A 22,500-nucleotide genomic window follows, 5' to 3' on the forward strand; every position below is an offset into this window, starting at 1 on the left:
GGAGTGGACGGGAGGTAGGTTTTTCACATCCGTCCATTCCATTTTACAGGGTCTGTGGATCATTTCAAAGTTGCGTTAGAGCGCCCTGTGTGGGAAAAAATAATTCCCTCACGAGAATTCTCGTTTATGGCACTCGACGAGTGTATTTACAAACACGAGAATTTGTAAAAGTTCTCGTGTTTGGCACTAAATGTGTTAACCCAGCACAACGGCATGGAGCACGCCGGTCAATTATCTTAACTCACAAAAACACATTGAACATCCTGTTAAACCTTCAAATTATAAGCATCTGTCAATGTAAACAACGACACATGCGTAGTGCGTATATGCACGTTCGCGCGTGTGGCTGAAGCTCGCTCCTTGACTCTGGTTCGTATTTTGAAATAATCAAGGGGGACGGGTCGGTCTACGGATCTGATTATTGACGGGCGGGGCGGGCGCGGGTTCTCAAAATTGGACCCATGCAGGACTCTGCCATATGGTTGCTCTACCTCACTACATTATGGCTCCCCTGTCTGCAGCCATATACCCCAGCACCATTGCTCTTTTCTTTCTTTCTTTCTTTCTTTCTTTCTTTCTCTTTCTTTCTTTCTTTCTTTCTTTCTTTCCCTCTTTTGTGTATCTCTCAAACACACTCTCATGCACGCACGCACTTCACATCTTTACCATGTCTGATTTATCCCTGGAACACGTACAGTATATTAACCACAGTGCAGTCAGTGAGTGAGGAACCGGGGATGTTCCAGGCAGAGGCCATTTCATCGGCCTCCATTTTGAATAATTGGACCATTTTCTTTATTTGGTTAATCTCTCTCTCTCTCTCTCACTGACAAAATGGGAGATGACAGTGTCACCACAAAACCGATTAGTGTTGATTAACGGCTGCTCTGTGGTTCAAACCATCACAAACAAATACTGACACATCTCTGCCTTTGCAGACCAGAGTTGGTTTAGCAGAGGATGGCACAGGAGCGGGCTCTCTTTCTTTTCTCCTTCTCTTTCTTTAAATATCTGCATGAGTCCTGCCTAATTAATGTCATATTGGAATCACATTTGTTCACTCGGTTCCATCATTTGATCCCACAACACAGGCAAGCCGCTCCCAAAGAATGGATCGATCAAACACACATCAGAAAATATCTATTAAGCACATCATTCAGCAGAAAAGTGGCAGACTTCTGCACGGGCAAATGTCAAGATCGCTGCAAGTCTGGAGGTGGATGTAGGAGGCATTCCTACCTGGGACGATGGACACGGTGTCTTTCTCCCAGGACACCACGCTGACGTACTCCTGGACGGCTGAGGGGATGAGGCACTTGAACACGGCAACGTTGCCCCGCATGGAACGCTGGTCGGCAACACGTACTGTGTAGGGCTCCCTGAACACTGAATTATGGAGAAATGGGAGAGAGAAGAGGTTTTAGTTTACAATAGTTTACACTAGGGATGTCCGATATTATCGGGAGGCCGATCATGTTTTTGTTTTTTTAAATATATTTTAATAAGTTACAGGAGTTACTGTATGGTGTGTGTGATATGAAATGTGAGTTTACCATAATCACAGTAATCCTTTATCATATTCCATCATATTCAAGGGTTTTTGCAGAGACATGACTCCAGTCACTTTCAAATTAAATCACTGCAGAGGGCATGTGCGTGTGTCTGCGTCCAGCTGACCCTCGTTGACGCTCGTTAATGTCATAGGCATCAAGGCAATTATGCTTCTGCACTGTCAAATAGGCCAACATCTAATCTAAGATTAGTGGAACTCATTCAAATGACCACCAATTATTGAAAACCTAACAACATCACTGTATCATATTAGATTTATTAGATATTATATTGATATTATAGCTATTTTATTTTATTAGATATGCGATATTGTTACCTGACAATTAGTTGACTTTTGGTGAAAAAGCCTGCATATATCGGTATCGGAAATTAGGAGTTGGACAATATCGGTATATCGGATATCGGTAAAAAAGTCAATATCGAAAAAGTCAATATCCAACATCCCTACACTGTAAATCCATGTATTGTAATAGTTTACACGTTACAGTATACAGTGGTTATATGAAAGTGCCGTACAGGGACCCCCAGGGGTCCTTGAGGGGGTTCCACAGAGTCCCCAGCAAAATAAGGAACAGTTTAATCACTTAGACCCTATTTCTACAAGCTTTTCTACTTTCTACAATCTACAAGCTATTGAAAATAGCATCGCGTTGCGATGCCTTTTTCAAACGTAACGAAAAATATTGAACAATCGTGGGAAAATTCTGCATAATTTCGAAAACTTACAACAAGTTATAACAAAAATGTTACAACTTGTTGAGGTTCCTAGAACACATTTGTTTCAGATGTGGGTTTGCGTCAGATACAAATGAATTTGGGGGTCATTGACATGAAAATGTTTGAGAACCAGTGGTGTACAGTATACGGTATCAGGCATGATGATACCGTATCGTGATGCATCGATCTTAAATAGATAGATAGATATATAGATAGATATATATATAGATATATAGATAGAGAGATAGATAGAGAGATATATAGATAGATAGATAGATAGATAGATAGATAGATAGATAGATAGATAGATAGATAGATAGATAGACAGACAGACACATTGCACCCATGTTTGCTGATGCATATCATGATGAGTTGGAGTTGACATGTGTCTCTGTGTCTCTGTTATGTTCATCCTGTAGAATAAACATCCTGGTCTGTTCACTGTCATTGCAGCTGTGTAGTGGTTCATTGGGAGCTGTGTTGAAGGCCCCTGCCCTTTTAAAGAGTCACCGTGACAATGCTACGACGCAGAGACAAGTGGAAGGTTGCGCATGGCCGAGGGAACTGTCACATACAGGCGCCAGGCATCACCCCCCCCCCCACACACACACACACACACATAAACACACACACACACATATGGTGTGCAGAAGCACCAGGCTGTGAAAGTGTGCCATGCAGCGCTCAGAGAGGTTGGTGGTAATGAAGGCAGGCTTAATGATGAAAACAGGAGCCTGTGGCTAACCAAATGATCTCTCCGGTTAACTCTGTCACATTTGCATTACTGGGAAATGAGAAATGCTGAATCATGAGCGTGATTGTCCTTAAAATATATTAAACCGTGTTTAAAATTTTTTTGTTTAGGGGGGTCACGTCACTTATCTCCCTTCCTTGAGTTTATAAAAAGCTGATCGACAACTTTTTTTATTTGGCAAGTATAACAGAGGACAAACTTGAGGTCTGATTTGGCATAAACAAGATGGCTACAATGTGATTACAGAAATTAAACGTGGCCCCAGAAAGCTGAAGACTGTGCAGACGGGTCTGTGTGGGGTGACATTCTAAAATAATCTATCACAAAGCTATTCGAGCAGGCTTCCCCTTCAAAATGAGGACAGTAATGGCTTAACAATGTAAAATACACACAATGTCGTGTACACACACACACACACACACACGCACACGCGCGCACACACACACACACACACACACACACACACACACAGAGCCCCGCCCTCCCATGTGCTCTCTCTCTCCCCCAGCTCTCCAGTGATATAATTAACGCCTAGCCTGAAGGCCAGTTTCCTTGGTCATTAATAATGCTTTATGCCAGCCGCCATTGTCACTGGAACCCAGTGGAACCAAAGCCAATGTCCTTGTCCAAATGGTGGGGAGTCTTTCACCTTTAAGTCCCGAGCTTAATCTCCAAAGTCTTTCTCTGATTCCGCGCATTGCTTTCGCTCTGCTCTACTTTTCCCACAATGTGCTGACCCTTTGGACCTTCCTTTCTTCTCTGCTGGTTTGTGAAGGAGATTAGACCATACTATATATGAGCTACTGTTAAGGGGAGACTATTGAAATTCATTTGCACTACATATATAGGTGTCCCTGCACAGTCTGGCTGGAGTGTTGATTTTAGAGTGAAATTCCCGAGCCTCTACACTGAAAGTGTAGGTGTACAAATTTAACCATTTAGACCCGCACAAACAAATAAATGAATTTTACTGTGCGCTATCTTGAAAAATGCCCAAATAACTTGTAGTGTCCTGATGGGTCAAAACATGACAAAAATTCTCAGTACAAGTGCAAAACAAAAGCAAATATTTACGAAATTACAAAGGGAGGGGTGATTTTCTAGGTTACCCACGATGCATTGTGCATTCGATTCGCAGACAAGCAGCTGCCGTGTTCGTTTGCAAGTAAGAAAAATCAAATAGCCTGAATTTCACCAACTGACCACATTTACAAGTTGTTTTGAGTGTTGGTTAGGTAATGTAGACAATTAATTTGAGGTTGTAATGTCACTTTAAGTCTGGGAGAGTAAACATTTACCCCCAAGTGTTAACACTACGGATTTTGCTATGTATGAAATTTACAACAGATGTTGAACTGGTATTGTCAAGCCCTTGATAAATATCTGGGACTGCCTGGGTGTCAGCAGTTATCAGGAAGTAAAATCTAAAGACAATTTTCATGGCACCTACAATTAAATTAAAGAGAAAACGTGCAATGAAAACAAACTAATAAACTAAAACAAAAATACTACATTGGCCTTCATAGACATTAACGGGCACAGGTTTTATCCACGTTGAGCATTCGCTTTTCTGAAGCCATTTAACGTTCAGCCAAGGCTTTGCAACCTTGGCTATCTTATCATAGAGAACACAGAGATTGTTACCTCACTTCACTGAATCTGACTGAAGCAGAAATGAAAAAAAAGTTGTCTTGTCAGTATCACTCCTATGACAGTACTACTGTAGAACCATTTAGGTTGCCTTCAATGTTGTTGTCTTGTGGTCATGTGACTTAAAAAAGAATCCTTGTGCATAAAATTAGATAAAATGTGTTTTTCTTCATTTATTATTATTGTATACATTTTTTTCCCTCTACATCCCTTCCTTTTTTCGGATCGGAACTTAAATCCTTCTGGTTATTTATCTATTTTACAGGAAGGGGAGGGAGGATGGGATGTCGGGCTGGGCAATTATTCAAGCATGCATCATATGCGAGTTGGTTGAATGATTGAGAAGCAAGGTTTTCTTTTTAATCTATGTGTACATGTGTTTGCATGTACAGTATGCGTATATATATATTTTTGCTTTCTTTTGTGTGTGTTGTATACCGATGGACAGACTCTAAGGGTCTGCTTTTGCTATTGGTCATTCCACCAACACAAATGGGAGGGGAAAAAAGAGTGTCACTGACAGAAACATTGTTTAACTTTGTATAACTCAGTACAACTCTTTCAATAAAGAAACTGAAAAAAATAATAAATGTGGTTGTCTTTCAGTTTATCCAATGATACTTAAATATTTTCACATACTATGTGCTCTGCAGAGTGTATGGGGTCTTCCACGCAGAGGGGCCTCACTAATGTGAGGTGAAGCCTCATTTGTAAACAAGTCGAAGCTAAAGGCCAAATAATTCCAATCAGGTCTTCATTTCAATTCTTCATTTAAACAGTCCGCGCTTCTCATTGATGCAGACTACCTAAGGATCAATGCGCTGGATCGATTGAGTAGCCTCGTCCGTTGAGGACCAGCCAATACATTCAATCATTTATTTACTCTCTGATTGACCCGGCTGCCACTCGTCAATGGCAGGGAAAATCCTCCAATGCCTACACTGAGCCTCTCACAGGCTGTTTAAAGTCAGCCTGATGAGCGGGTGGATGTTTGGTGCAGTGATGACACTCTCCGCAGCTGTCAATTAGAGATGCCTCCCCATCAGCGGAGGTTCAGATCCAGTCAAGGGCACCTCAGGTTTTCACCTCCTGTGCTGCAGCAGCACACCTTGTCCTTTTCTCTAAAAACACAGCTCATCTCTATTAACCACATGAACCCTATAGCGTCCCTATTATGGGGCGAGCTCACAGCGCGTCACAACGCGGCACGCTTGTAGACGGGCTATTTTCGGCGAAGAGATTTGGGAAACACTAGTGGACCTATAATAGCCCTGGGGGAACCCGGTCCACTAAATATACCCGTATTAGGGTTTATGGTTAAAGTGTTGATTATTCTCTCACCTCTCTTTAAAAAACAAACAGCCCTCCGACCTCCGTGCCTTGAGCTGCCCTTGTACACAACCATGTAAACAGCTTTAATAAGCAGGTAACTGTTGTGATAGCATTGTCATTTAACACACGTTCCTGTTCAAAGATATGAAAGGTGCAGGGAAGGGGAGAGGTGGGGTTATATATGCATTCTCTTAAGCCTTGCGACAGGATGCAAATGGTAGCCCAACTGATTTGTGTGTAAATTGCACTCCCCCTCATCGCATGCTCGGCACAATCATTAGGAGGTTACTGATGGCTGACTATATGCAGCCCGGTTGCCTAGGAACGAGCTAAAACACCGGTCTGGTGTGCTGGGCGCACTGGGAGGCAAGTCCTGTATCACTGTCACTTCAATAATTAACGACGGGGAAACCAAATACTGCATTTACTTATTCATAAAGCAAGCAGCAAAAACAGAGAGGGAGGGGAACGGGGGTGTTGGGGGGTGAAATAAAGGAGAAATGGATGTATGAACTATATGCGGTTTACATTATTGGCGGGAAGGGGACAACATAATGTACCGGTGTAGGAGGTTCAGGGACCCCACTTATTGGAGAAGAGAGGTCAGATGAAGAGGACCAGAGGGCCAGCAGATGAAGACAAAGGTTCCCTGAGAGCACCTGCTCTCTTTGGCTCAGGTCTGCACAGGCGTGAGCGTGTTTTAGTCAGGGACAAAGGAGACAGGAGGCCAGCTCACTGAACAGGTGAACCCGGTTCACATCATGTGTGTGTGTGTGTGTGTGTGTGTGTGTGTGTGTGTGTGTGTGTGTGTGTGTGTGTGTGTGTGTGTGTGTGTGTGTGTGTGTGTGTGTGTGTGTGTGTGTGTGTGTGTGTGTGTGTGTGTGTGTGTGTGTGTGTGTGTGTGTGTGTGTGTGTGTGTGTGTGCGCGTGCGTGTTATACTCTTCTTAGGCCAAATGTTCCAACAAGTATAGAAGAACTAGAATGTGAGAAATAGACATGGTGAGGACTATTTTCCTGGTTCTCACAAGAGTTGGTTGCTTTATGGTTAAAAGCAATTATTTTTATGGTTAAAAATTATTTGGGTAGTTAGATTTAAAATTAGGAAAAGTTTCAGATTGGGGTAGGTTAGGATTACACATTTAGAGGTATGGTTTAGTGGTTTGGTGCACGACACTGGCGTGCACTGACAATAGCAGATCTACAAGCTCACAATGCAATGCGTCGCGTTGTGAGCCTGTATAGATCGGCTATTTTCGGCTTTAGGGTTCAGGTTAAAAATGGGGAAAAATGTTCAAATGGCATTCATAAAATTGTCATCCTAAAATGTTGATGTCCTCACAAGTCGAGTCATACAAACATGCGTGTGTGTGCGTGTGCGTGTGTGTGCGTGTGCGCGTGTGCGTGTGCGTGTGTGTGTGTGAAAGGGTTGAAAGGGGGCATACGCGTGTGAAATGAAACCCTGGGTTCGATGCGCTACAAAGGTGTCGATTGCCAGCCAGTATCATCAGCATCTAAAGTCTAGTCTGCTTGACAGAGATCAGTACAGTGACGCACGTGGAAATGACTCTGTCTGTGCACATGAGGTGAACTGAATTGAACTGAAGTGCAGTGCACTGAGTCACATCTGTACTTTGTGGAATTAAGTGGAATTGGTCATAGCGAATTTGAACTTGTTACGAAAAGCTTGAGTGGTTTGTATACATGAAAGAAAGTGGGGGAGGAGAGGAGAGGAGAGGAGAGGAGAGGAGAGGAGAGGAGAGGAGAGGAGAGGAGAGGAGAGGAGAGGAGAGGAGACCTCATTACAGGGAACTAGAGTAACAGCAGCAGCCAAAATGCTGGATACGCTTGTTACAAAAACAACAAATAAACAGTTCACTCCAGAGGCTGAGGTCCAATTCATACAAATGGCTTTTTCCTCCGTCGGATCCTTGTCTCGTATGTGAATTGGATTTTTCTCAGCCTGAGTTCCTTGATAATACTGATTTAAGGTTGAGAGTCGGCAGGATTTCTGTGAACTCTGTGCTCCACTCTGTTTTTATCCTTACATGTATGACTCATGCTAACAGAACATGCAGAGGAAACGAGGAGGAGGAGCAAAAGAACAAAGAGATAGAGGAAATATGAGAGGAGTTGGAGAGGTCACTTTTACGGAGATGGAAGGTACATTTTGTAGGGCACTGGTTCTCAACGTGCGGTCCAGGAACCACCAGGGGTCTATAGCTAAATGACTGATAAATGGACCCTTAACGTTTTGTAACTCTGAGAGTGCAGATAAATGGTATCAAATGGGGGTCCGTGGCCTAATGCATATCAAACTGGGGGTTATTGAAATTAAGGAGGTTGAGAATCACTGGAGTAGAGTTCAGATGTCTCATATTCCCAAACATTCACTTTACAAAATTAAATTAGTTGAACAAAAGACATCTAGAAAAAAAGGAACATATTGTATCTATTGTAGTGGAATAAAAGCACAATATTTGCCTCTGACATGTAGTGGAGTAGAAGTATGGGGCCATTCACACTGAGTGAGCACTATAACTATAACTATGAAAATATAGTTTTAAAAATCATCAAGGGGATGGCAGAGTTCACACCAACTATAAACAGAATACAATGGTGAACAATATAGTTATAGATATCGTTATAGTTATAGTGCTCAGTGTGAATGGCGCTTATAAAGTATAAAAAAACAGAAATACTCTGTTACTTGTACTTAAGTAATAAGTAAATGTACTTAGTCACTTTCCAATACATGTTGAATAGATTTGGGAAGATATTGTGAGAGAGCTCAAATAAAAATGGCGACAGGGAAGGCATTAAAAAATAAATAATCCGTCCATCCAAATGGTAGGCTACCCGTCTATTTTTTGGGGGTCCATTTTTTACACTCTCTGAGTTAAAGGTAGGGTATGTGATTTTCTTTGGTTGAAATAAGTGTTAAATAGCTCTATATTCTGATAGTACTCATTGCTATAGAGTGTTTGTTCAGTAAAAGGAGTCTCTCCAGCTCTTTATAAAACAGAAAATGCATTTTTGTTTCATTTCCAATTTTATCCAATCAGGATAGAGAACTCAATCAGGATATAGATTAAACAAGTGAAATTGGAAGTGATGACACTAAGAAGTGAGCAGGCAAAATTGGAACTGGAACACTATAAAAATGAAGCTTAAAAATGGGTACTTTCTCCTGATTGGCTGAGATTTTGACACCTTCCGGAAAATGTATTTTCTGTTTATTAAAGAGCTGGAGAGACGGGGAGACTCCTGTTACTGAACAAACACTCTATAGCAATGATTACTATCACAATATAGTGCTTTAACCTTTTAACAAAATACTTTTTGTTTTAACCAAAAAACATCACTTACCCTACCTTTAAATGAACACTGATGACACTGACAGTGTGCAGAGCGATTTTCATAAATGCAAAGCTTGAGCCACACAGGTGCCAGCTTCTATTATTGGACCACAATCAGCATGCATGAGAGAGGGTGAGAGAGAGTGAGCGAGAGAGAGAGAGAGAGAGAGAGAGAGAGAGAGAGAGAGAGAGAGAGAGAGGGAGAGAGAGAAAGAGAGAGAGAGAGAGAGAGAGAGAGAGAGAGAGAGAGAGAGAGAGAGAGAGAGAGAGAGAGGGAGGGAGGGGCAGGGACAGAGAGATGTGGAGATGAAGGGAGAGAGGGGGGGGGATTGTCACACTGTTAGCTGTCAGCTGTCATCACTCTCCTGCACCACCTGAGACAGGATGTGCCACACCCAACCGCTCACGCCTCTGTCGCCCGTGGCAACCGGCGCGTGTGTGCATGCACGTGCGCGCGTGTGCGTGGTGCCGTGCATGCGTGTTTGTGCTATGCGGAACGCTGCAGGTAATGAAGTGCACACATGCACACGCGCATGCGTCGGCGTGGCATTGCATGGTGGTGGTGGGGCTGTGGCGGGGCTGTGGCGTTGTGGTTGCCTCAGCATTTAATTGATTAATTGTTGTAATTATTTGGGAGGGAAGGTCATCCCGACGCCGAGGCTGGCTGGAAGGTCACTGTCACGCTGGAGGGACCGCTGGCCTCTGGGGACCATGCCGGCCATATGTGTGTGTGTGTGTGTGTGTGTGTGTGTGTGTGTGTGTGTGTGTGTGTGTGTGTGTGTGTGTGTGTGTGTGTGTGTGTGTGTGTGTGTGTGTGTGTGTGTGTGTGTGTGTGTGTGTGTGTGTGTGTATGTGCGTGCGTGCGTGCGTGCGTGCGTGCGTGCGTGCGTGCGTGCGTGCGTGCGTGCGTGCGTGCACGCATACATGGGGGGGGATCCTTTGAGTGTGTGTGGGATGTAGTAACTGCTGACCATCTTCCGGTTCATCCGCACTTACAATGCATTCATAAAATCTAACCTAAAAATAAAAAATGCTTTCCTCATCTTCCATTATCAACATTATCAACATTATCAACATGAATGACCAGATATTCTACTTTCTTCTCCCCTGTCTGCAGCCAGCCGTCCACACTCCTCCTCCTGGACAAACGCTCTGACAAAGAGCTGGCCATGAATCACCCAGAACCAGCTTGACAAAAATGGTTCTCTGTGTGTGTGTGTGTGTGCGTGCGTGCGTGCGTGCGTGCGTGCGTGCGTGCGTGCGTGCGTGCGTGCGTGCGGTGTGGTGTGTGTGTGTGTGTGTGCGCGCAAGCGTGTGTAGTTAGGGGACTTTCCAGTCCATGGACAGATGGAGAGACAGGGAGACAGGAGGCCTGTTGGCATGAGTTAGGCACAGGCTGGTGTGTGTGTGTGTGTGTGTGTGTGTGTGTGTGTGTGTGTGTGTGTGTGTGTGTGTGTGTGTGTGTGTGTGTGTGCGTCTACGTGCACATATCCGTGTGTGTGAGTGCGTGCTTGCTTGCGTGCGTGCATGTGTGCATGCTTGTATCCAAATGTGTGTTAATATATGTATATTAGGTCACTTCACGTGTATTTTCCATGCATGCTGCGTGTTCCCATACGTTGGTGGAGCGTGTTCGGTGCCACGCTCCAGCAGTGACCTTGGCACGGGGTGTAGGGGTCACTGCACCAACTGTCTGCGTGACAGTATGTCTGTCTGCTAGCAGCTTTATAAGGCACATGCAGGGTCAAGATGCAACGCTTTGGCATGACCCCCACCATGCAGACCCCCCACAGAGAGGTGGTCTTAGTTTAGGTCTTAGGGATTCTTAACCTCTTTAATTTCAAGGAAGTTTGATATGCATTAGGCCTCAGACCCCCATTTGACACAATATTTTATCTCTGCGACCCGAATCTATACACTGACAAATCCTCAGCGTTTATTTAACTCTGAGAGTGTACCAATGGAACCAAATGGACCCACTATTGAGAAACAGTGGTTTAGGGCAGTGGTTCTCAAACAATTTCATATAATGGACCCCTAAATGTATACATATTTGGTAGCAGACACCCATTTGAAAAGATTTTGTGCCAGGGACCTCCATAGGAGAAGATTTGTCAACAATTTTTAAGATGTATCAACATATTTCAGTATTAGCAAATCTACAAGCTTGAACATCAGCTATTTTCAAATAGCAAAAAAATAAAATAGAGCTTAAGTGTTTAAACTGCTTAAACTTAAGTGTTTAAACAATGACTATTGTTTTGGTCACAGTAGTTGTAGCGTTATGATGAGTTGTTAAAGCTGGTGTTTCACTGCATCAACCTGGTGCATTCGACTGGGTATTCAAAGTTTTTTTGGGTGGTGCGGGGGACCATGCAGGGCTTGATCAAGAGTTTGCAAGACCAACAAAGTGCTATAAAGGTTTTTGGGGCATGTTAATATTCAATTTAAATAATGCTTGAAACATTTAGGTCAAAGAGACCTCATGAGCATTGCCAAACCAGTTCAACATTAACATTGATGGTTGCAGAAGGTCCCGGCCAAACCAGTTCAACATTAACATTGATGGTTGCAGGCGGTCCCGCCCAAACCAGTTCAACATTAACATTGATGGTTGCAGGCGGTTCCGCTAAAACCAGTTCAACATTTTGCAGGCCCCCCCCCCCCGCCCCCCCTCCCGGTCTGTGTCCAACCTCACCTGCTTTGACGTGGATGCTGGGGCTCCGTATCTTGCCGGCCTGGTTCTCGCCGGTGCAGAAGTATTCGTTGTCGTGGATGATACTGTTGTAGGCGGAGGGGGAGAAGGGGTAGAGCTGGAGGGTGCCGTTGGCGTGCACATGGCGGATGTGGGGCACGTCGTAAATGTCGTCTCCGGCGGCCAGGTACCAGCGCAGGACGGCATGGGGGGCGCCGCCCGCAGGGCAGGGCAGGGACACCCCCACAGAGCTGGAGAAGGTCACCCGCTGCAGGGAGGCGTTCACAAAGTACAGCCGTGTGGAGACAACATCCTCACTGTTGACTGGGGGCGGGAGAGGGGTTGGGGGCAGAGACAGAGGAGGTTAGGTGGGACCGTATAGCCTGGTAAACCAGGACCGCAACCACAGATGACAACTATGTATGTAGACGACACTACCGTACGCCGATGACGCCACTGTACAGAGACAACACCACGGTACGCAGACAACATAACTGTACGCAGACGACACCACTGTACACAGCCATACAGTGACGTACGTAGACAACATCTGGACAGATATGATCTAGGATAACTAACTTTTTCTTCTTAATGATCTGCATGATTTTGCATGTAAATATACTTTTATAATAACACACAGATACAGAAATTGGTGCCATACATGTCAAGGTGACCTACAGTATACAGCCTAGACCCTATACACACAAAAATCTTCAGTGTTAATTTAACTCCAAGAATGCCAATGGAAACAAAATGGCTCCTAGTTAAATTAACAGTGTAGCCAGCCCCTAAACTGGACAACAAACTGCAGTCAAAACCCTTACGGGTCCATTTGGTTCCATTTACACTCTCTGAGTTAAATTAACACTGAGGATTTTACAGTGTACTGTAGATTGGGGTCCTAGGATAAAACATCTTATAAAATGGCCTAATCTAGTGCATATCAAACTGGGGATCCTTGAAGTTACAACGGGTGAGAGTCAGTGATCTATATGATTTACATACGTCCAGAGGGCTCTCTGGAAGTATGTCTCTCAACAGACGGAGGGAAAAATGGGTCGCATATAGCTCCCCTTCACTTCCTTTCTGTCCATACCCTCAGCTATCCGGGGAAAACAAACTATTTAGGAGGTTGTTAGAACAATAACTGTAACATAGTTCAGCCCTGCTCAAGTCGATCATCGCTGAGAAGACCCATGAGTGGCCCGCACAAGCCTGCAGGGCTGGAGTTGGCCGACTACCACAGACAGTCGCTTTCACACAATGCTGCTGCTGCTGCACAAATGAAGAGCTGTTGCCTGATAAGTTGTCTTAGGGGAGATAGACCATATATCGTCCCTCTCAACCCCCCCCCCCCCCAAATCTCTAGTGGGGTAGTGAGGTGCCTTTGTGTGTGTGTGTGTGTGTGTGTGTGTGTGTGTGTGTGTGTGTGTGTGTGTGTGTGTGTGTGTGTGTGTGTGTGTGTGTGTGTGTGTGTGTGTGTGTGTGTGTGAGCGTGCGTGCGTGCGTGCGTGCGTGCGTGCGTGCGTGCGTGCGTGCGTGCGTGCGTGCGTGCGTGCGTGCGTGCGTGCGTGCGCGTATGGCAGAGGAGTGCAAAGAAGTGCTGAGCTCAGCTTGGCTGGGGGCCAGACAAAGCCGCTGTGCCCCCGAGCCTGAGCATTTTCTTCTCAGACAATGACACTTAATTAATCCCTTTCCTGGATTGTGTCAACAATACCCGGATTAGCCCTATCTCCTTAATTCTCAATGTACTGGGAGGGAACCAGGGTACCGGCTCAGGCATATCAATTGAGAAATGAAGACATTATCAGATGCCATTTAGACACTAATTTATATAGATCTTGTAGATCAATAGATATCCACAATGGGAAACATTAGGAAAAAAAACTCAAATAAGCAACAAAAAAAAAAAGCAATAAAAAGGTAAAACAAGAGTTGAGATCATTCTCAACTTGGAAAAGCAATTGCAAACAGATGTGTTTTCAGGGCGGCTTTGAAGGAAGGGAGGGAGTCTTTGATATGGTTGGGAAGAGCATTCCAGAGGGAGGGGGCAGCCAGAGAAAGCCCTGTCGCCCCAGGTTTGGAGCTTGGTCCTGGGGACCACCAGGACTCTACAAGTGTCGCATTGCAATGCGTTGTGATCACTTGCCTGGGCATGCCTGGGCGACGCGTCGTGATGACATGCCTGGGCGTTGCGTCGTGATGACTTGCCTGGACATGCCTGGGCGACGCGTTGTGATGACATGCCTGGGCGTTACGTCGTGATGACTTGCCTGGACATGCCTGGGCGTCGCGCTATGATGATATGCCTGGGCATGTGAAGATATGCCCAAAATAGGTACACCAGGTTGAAAGTGGTCACGTCTGTGGTTTTTATAAACAATTAACCAATGAAAAGTATTAATAAGAGCTTGTAACTGAATAATAACTTCATCGGATCCATTGAAACAAAGGTTTTGCTGATCAATTTCCTGAAAAGTAACGGTTTTGGATATACAAGGTTTCCACCAGACAGGGACGGTATTCTCTCTGTTACTGCGGCACAAGAAGCACACTATGTTATGTGATTGGAATTTGTATGCCAGACACAGAGAGTTAAATCCACTTAATCTCCTTCCACATTTAACACACACACTCTATCCACTCTGTAATCACACCACCGACGAAGACTGATCTCACACTACCCACGTGTGTGTCTGTGTGTGTGTGTGTGTGTGTGTGTGTGTGTGTGTGTATGTGTGTGTGTGTGTGTGTGTGGGGGGAGGGGGGGGGGGGGGGGCCGGATCTTTTGACCAGACAGCAGAGTGAGGTTGTCGGCAGGACATGGGTGACTGGTTGGGTGCTCTGTTGCGTGCAGAAAGAGCGAGTGCATTCTCCGGCATGCACTCGCTGTCCCTCGTTGCGTGCATGAGCATGTACAAGTGTGTATTTTTATTTTTATTTTTCCCCCAGTGAAATTCAGTAGGTACAGAGGGATAGTGGGGTTAGTTGAGAGAATGGGAAGGTGAGAGAGAGAGAGAGAGAGAGAGAGAGAGAGAGAGAGAGAGAGAGAGAGAGAGAGAGAGCTCTTCCTGCCTACCCACTAAAACTAGAGCAGTTCCTCTGTGTTCAAAAATATGAATTCAGGTCAATTTGAACCCATCCTGTCACTCAGGTTCGTGTCAGTCACTCTCACTGGCTGTTAATCTGACTGCTACACACTTTCAGCACCATAGCACCAATGTTTATTTTCCTGCTATTTTTGGCGCATACTACAAAGTATAAATCAGGCTTTGGGGTGAAAAGTCTGCTACCTGACAATAGGGTTTGCCTATAAATATGTTATATATATATAAATATGTAACGCCCAGGATTCGAACCCGGGTCTCCCACGTGTACATACATACATACATACATATATATAGCTTTTTTCTGTATTTTTTCTGGTTAGGGTTATATGTATATGTATATGTATATGTATATGTATATGTATATGTATATGTATATGTATATGTATATGTATATGTATATGTGTATATATATATATACACATACATATATATATGTATGTGTGTGTATATATATATACACATACATATACATATAACCCTAACCAGAAAAAATACAGAAAAAAGCTCTGCTAAAAGATAATCTATTCAAAAGTGAACAAAAAATGGCCTCAAACACAAACCAAAACAGCTTGAATGTGACAGCAGCTCAAACTGAGTGGCAACAGATCTCAAAAGCAACGGCTTATGATGTGATGGCTAATTGCTTTGTCCTCTGTTATGTGTTCGGGTCACTGAGTTCACACACACACACACACACACACACACACACACACACACACACACACACACACACACACACACACACACACACACACACACACACACACACACACACACACACACACACACACACACACACACACACACACACACACACACACACACACACAAATGCCAGTCTATACAGTGGTGCAGGAGACAGGGTTCCTCCATGCAGCACAGATTAGGGCCTCCAGCAGAAAGGGCCATCGTAAAGACGCTGCCCGTATGTACTGTATGATCCACAGTGAGTGCTTACACAGTAATGAGCAGTAAAGCATCCATCCAACGACTATCAACATTTGTTACTCAGCAGCACTATGGCTTTGTGGGATGAAATTCAGAGCAACCTTCAGATCATTGACCCATTTGGAAGGTCAGAACATTGAGACATGGTGGTGGGTTGAAGCCCTTAACCACTTAAACCCTATACTTCGATGACAGTCCTCCAGGGGTCCATACTTGGTCCCCTCCTTTTCTTCCCTCTACACCAAATCTCTTTTCCCGAAAACAGTCAAATGGCTGACCTGTCGCTTACCTTCTTCTAAAAGGTACTCAAGTACAGCGGAAGAAACACAAGGTGATTTAAAGAATGTGAAGAACGAATGTTAGCCTTCAGCTACCATCATTCACTGTGAACGTTCACACCACAGAAGCACATGACAGTGTGGCATACGATAACCCAGTTTTTCTCATCTTTGTTTGGGAGACATCCACCCTCAGACGGTCCTGCCGTATAGCCCCGGGCTACTATTCCGCCTCGCCCGGGCCCTGGAACGAAGGAAACGCATTCAACTGTATGTGAACCCCTTGCAGAACCATATTTTGAGTCACCTTCTTCAAGCGTGGGTGCAATTATAGAATGAAGGAGGTCAGAAGTGATTTTGATAAAAACAAGATTTCCGCCAAGTGAACTGTGTGCCTCCGTTCACTTCCTTTTGCTTACGTTCAGGATCTACTTCCCATAGTCTTTTCTGCTCCAGCCATTCTTTTCTCTAACCTCAAATACATTTGCACTTTTTTCTTCTTTTTTCCCCCAGTTTTTGCAGTGGGCATGAAAATGCAGTATGAATATGTATGCTGGAGAAGCAAGGATATTGCCCATGGTGAACCGTTATGCATAATGCAGCTTTTTTCTGTGTCATCTACATTCATTCAAATACACAAACATTCAAACCATCACGTGCATGGGAAAACAGGGCCATAAATCCATTTCTTTCTCTCTCTCTCTCTCTCTCTCTCTCTCTCTCTCTCTCTCTCTCTCTCTCTCTCTCTCTCTCTCTTTCTATCTCTCTCAGAAACACATGCACGCACAGGGGCAAACAAAAGTGCAGATTGCACATACATTCATAAGCCCATCGATAGGTGTCTGTGTTTTCAATGTGGTGAACCACAGAGCAGCACTTATATGGTAGATAACACCTTGCCACACACATTCAGGCCAAATAACAGAACATTGCAGCCAGTCGTAATATAATTAGCCTACTGCCATGATGACATTGCAAATAAATATGTACATTATTAGATTGGGAGTCACTCATTTGCTCTGACTCAGAGGGAAATGCAAACCCTCTAGTCTAGACTAAACTGGACCTGAGTTGGCAGTGTACATGGACTTATTTTTTCCATATACACCAAACCACTACACCAAAAATAGCCGATCTACAATTAAGCTCACAGTTTTGGATAATGTTCCCCCCCTGATTATGGATGCTGGGGTTCAAGTGTTTAAAGGAGGAGTTCACCCAAAAAATTACTTATTTTCTATCAATTGCACACCCTATGAAGCCTTGAATCCATGGATTATTTTTTGTTTTTGTCGCATTCCTAAGCTAATAATTTGATTCCCGTCTCCTACCGGCTAATGTATCCGGTAGGAGACACAAAGTAGATTATTTGTGTCTCCTACCGGAAATACACACGGTCATCAAATTATTGGCTTAGGAATGCCACAAAAACAAAAATAAATCCATGAAATCAAGGCTTCATGGGGTGTGTAATTGATAGAAAATAAGTAATTTTTTGGGTGAACTCCTCCTTTAATGTGAAACCACATTTCTTACTGGTACATTTCCAGTGTATCATTTCATTGGGCACCCGAGAAAAAAGAAGCACACACACACAAAAAAAGCCATGAAGGATTGTGAACTGCACACACACACACACACACACACACACACACACACACACACACACACACACACACACACACACACACACACACACACACACACACACACACACACACACACACACACACACACACACACACATGACACACACACAGAGAGAGAGAGAGAGAGAGATACAGATACACAGAGTGAGAGTAAACAATCTCTATACCCATTTTATGCAGTGTCAGTGGAATATTTAGGCAGCCATTTCAGCATTTGAGAATTCACACTCTCCCACTTCAAAAGGATGATTTGCACTGTTGAAGAGTGTCAGATTTGTAGTGGTGGTTTATTTTTATTTATTTTTCTCTCACAGACACGGCCATAAATTGTTTGATAGTAAGCAGGAAAAAAAGTGTGTTGTGTGTTTGTGCAGGCATGTGCACATGCATGTGTGCACATGCATGTGTCTCTGAATGGTGAGAAGTGTGTGTGTGTGTGTGTGTGTGTGTGTGTGTGTGTGTGTGTGTGTGTGTGTGTGTGTGTGTGTGTGTGTGTGTGTGCGTGCGTGCGTGCGTGCGTGCGTGCGTGCGTGCGTGCGTGCGTGCGTGCGTGCGTGCGTGCGTACGTACGTGCGTACGTACGTGCGCGTGGTGTGCGCATGCGTGTGCGTGTGTGCATGCTTGCATGCATCATGTGTTTGTGTAATTATTATTTCTGCTTGCTTGCTTTTCTAGAGTCATGATGTCTATCAATCATTTCTAGAAATGGAATAAAGGACTGTTGTATAGGCTATACCTGTTGAGTAAACCGCCAAATTCACATCCCTGAATAGCTCAGTGGTTCTAGAACCTTTTCAGGCCGTGACCCCCCAAAATAATCATATTTGAACTGGGGACCCCCCCTGATAAGCAATTGGAATGTAGGAGTTGAGGCATTACATTTAGTTTGACTCGGTTCAACAGATAAATATTGTGCAGCAGATCTACAAGCTCACAAGGCGCTGTGAGGCATTGTTTTTTGTTTTGGAATTGTTGCCTCTTTATTAGGCTATATTATTTGTCAATGTTTGACCAGTTTTTGTAGTATAGTTTGTTGATTATGCTATACTTTTGATACAGTAGGCCTAATGGTCTTTTTTTCTTTATTTTTTGAGGTATTAAAAAGGTCTGAAAAGTTCTTAAATTGTCACTTCACTGTCATCTGGGGACCCCCCAAAATCATCTGGGAGGGGGTGCCGACCCACAGGTTGAGAACCCCTGTAATATAGCTGACGATATTTATGTAGCCTATCATGGAAAATAAATAGGCTACATTTGGGCAGGCCAGGCGGTTACACCTTAGGCTACAGTACCAGGAGAGTGTCCAATGTATCCATTATTGCTCATTTGTAAGTTAAATCAACACACTCAGGATTTCACAGAGAATGTCGTCTGAGCAGTGCATGGTAAACAAATAAAGTAAGGAAAAAGAAAAGAAAGAAAGAAAGAAAACGGTATTGCCAGATTTTGTGAAAGAAATAAGCAACCAGGTCTAGGAAAACAAGCCCAAAAGAAGCCATGTGCACTCTAACCCCATATTACATTGCCTCACAACGCGTTGTGAGCTTGTAGATCCACTATTTTGTATGGGGGTAAAATCTTGTATGGGGGGGTATCTTGCACAAAATATTTTCAGAAGGTTGGGTCTACAAATATATTAATTTGGGGGTCCTTGACATGAAAATGTTTGAGAAACACTGTTTTTTTTTTAGGAACAATAGGAAAAAACCCAAATAAGCAACTACTACACTTTAAAAATACGCAAGGCACAACTATAGCCTACCAATATTTACAAGCAACTTCACAGAAAAATAAGCCCAAAGTTGCTTATAATAAGTGGACATGGCAACACTGGTGGTAAACGGGATAGTCAGGTAACCGGACAACTCGCCCCCAAAACACGCTCACCGCTCACCCCCATTTCTTTCATGGACCAGCGGTTCTTGTATTCTTGTATTTGTTTTACTGAGGATAAGGTTAGAAATAACAAATAAATTAAGGGTTAGTCACAGTTTGACTGAGGTTAAGCTTGGAATAAGGCTAGGTTTAGGCATAGTTTAGGCTACTGAGGTTACGTTTAGGAATAAAGTTAAGTTTAGTAGACATATAGTTTACTGAGGTTACGTTTAGGAATAAGGTTAGGCTCCGCTTCGGCATATTACTGAGGTTACGTTTAGGAATACCAGGGGAATACCGCGGGATTTGCCCCGGGGCGACTGTGTTTTGGGGCGAGCGTTTTGGTATTCCACCATTCAACTGCCAAACGCACGGCGCAAACACTTGACAATGAAAACAGGCTCTGCTCGCCGGAGCACAACGTTGGGGTACACGAGTTGAACCTGAGAGTCGCTATTCTACTGTCTGTGGCACCGCTGCCTCCTCTAAGAAAGTTGTGCTGTTGGCACGTTGGTCTATTTACGCAGAGCGGAGCCAGGGGGGGAATGAAACAGAGGACGATATTGAATTGTTGCGGCCAGGGGTCAAATAAAATTCACACAAAGTGAAAAGCTGGATGGCAAAGACAGAAGACGCCGGAGTTTATGTCAAAGTAGCAGCCATACAGTCAACAACAAGTTCAACAACAATCCAGAGGTTCTCAACCTGTGGGTCGGGACCCCCACATGATTTTAGGGGGGGGGGGGGCGGGGGGGGTCTCCGGATGACAGTAAAGTGACAATTTAAGGACTTTAAAGACCTTTTTAATACCTTTGAAAAAAATGAAATGAAATGAAAAAAGACCATTACTGCGTCAAAAGTAATCAACAGACTGTATAGCCTACTATAAAAACTAATCAAACATTGGCCAAATTGTAAAATTAGCTATGCAAGAGCCAAAGTTAAACTAAATGTAATATCTCAACTCCTACATTCCAAGTGCTTGTCAGGGTGGGGGGTCCCCATTTAAAATATGATTATTTTGGGGGGATCACAGCCTGAAAAGGTTGAGAACCACTTTCCTATATCCTGTGCGTGCGTGTGCGCTTGCGCTGGGGGGGGCTGTCTGACTCATACCTCAATTGCTAGGCGCCCCTTCCAACATTCTCCTCTGTGTGTTGTGTATCTCATTTTATTCCAGAATAACACACAGCTCAAGAGTGTGTGTGTGTGTGTGTGTGTGTGTGTGTGTGTGTGTGTGTGTGTGTGTGTGTGTGTGTGTGTGTGTGTGTGTGTGTGTGTGTGTGTGTGTGTGTGTGTGTGTGTGTGTGTGTGTGTGTGTGTGTGTGTGTGTGACATCATGGTCACAGTTAGCCACGGCCTCGATACGTCACTGTGTTGCAGTGGTGGAAAAAGTACAAAATATAGAAATACTCTGTTACAAGTAAGTCCGGAATTCAAAATGTACTTGAGTAAAAGTACAAAAGTATTGGTATCAAAATCAACTTAATACCAAAAGTAGAATCATTATGCAGAACGTCCCATGTAGAAAAGTCTTTTGAACATAGCAGATCTAAAGCTCACATGTGTGTTGCATGGCAACGCATTGTGATCAGATATTTTTAAATGGCCGAAATGTATATAGGGCTGAAGTGGTTAATGTAGCCCATGTTTTGTAATAATAATCCAAATCTGCAAAGTAACTAACTAAAGTTTTCAAATAATTGTAGTGGAGTAAAAGTACAATATTTGCCTTTGAGATGTAGTGGAGTAAAGTAAAAGTAGGCTACTGAAAATTGGAAATAAGTAAAAATACCCCAAAATGTTACTCAAGTAGGCTACAGTAGCCTACTTGAGTAAATGTACTTAGTTACGTTACACCACAGCTGTGTTGTTATTGACGCACATTTCAGAGAGGAATGGTTATTGCCTATATATACCTTGTGTTGTGAAGGACTCCAGGAAAAATAAAGAAAGATAGAGAACTAGGCTATAAAAATAGGCTAAGTGACGCTAGAAAATAATACATGGGATATAGGCTACACAAATATATATGGTTGTTGTTGATGATCCTAAAAGCGCACACACGCTAGTGCGTCCATCCATAAGGGTGTAGGGCAGAGGTTCTCAACCTGTGGATCGGGACCCCCAGGGGGGTCCCCACATGACTTGGGGGGGGTGGGGGGTCCCCAGAGGACCGTGAAACAAAAGAAAGAAAGAAAAGAAAAAAGAGCATTACGTACTGCATCAAAACTAATCAACTAGGCTATAAAAACTGGTCAAACATTGGCCAAATTGTCAAATAATATAAAAAAGAGACAACATTTTTGAAAATAGCCGATCTACAAGCTCTTTGCAAGGCATTGTGACTCACAATCGACTATTTTCACAATATGTATGTGTGGAACCGAGTCAAACTAAATGTAATATCTCAACTCTTACATTCCAAGTGCTTGTCAGGGTGGGGGCCCGGGGTCCACAGTTCAAATATGATTATGTTGAGGGCACACGGCCTGAAAAGGTTGAGAACCACTGCATAAGGGTGTAGGGCTGGCTATTTCACACAAAACGGTTCTTAATAAAA

General features: G+C 43.8%; 1 protein-coding gene across 1 annotated transcript in view; it reads right to left on the bottom strand.

Moving 5' to 3' along the window:
* The window catches only part of dscaml1 (Down syndrome cell adhesion molecule like 1), a 134,651-nt gene that overhangs the window by 108,714 nt on the left and 3,437 nt on the right, over positions 1–22,500 (bottom strand). Inside the window, 2 exon segments of the mRNA XM_080428659.1 lie at positions 1,240–1,386; positions 12,081–12,401. Of these exon segments, the coding sequence (XP_080284785.1) occupies positions 1,240–1,386; positions 12,081–12,401 (468 nt within the window).

The sequence above is a fragment of the Gymnoscopelus braueri genome, assembly GCF_963280865.1.
Source record: "Gymnoscopelus braueri genome assembly, chromosome: 5".
NCBI lineage: Eukaryota > Metazoa > Chordata > Actinopteri > Myctophiformes > Myctophidae > Gymnoscopelus > Gymnoscopelus braueri.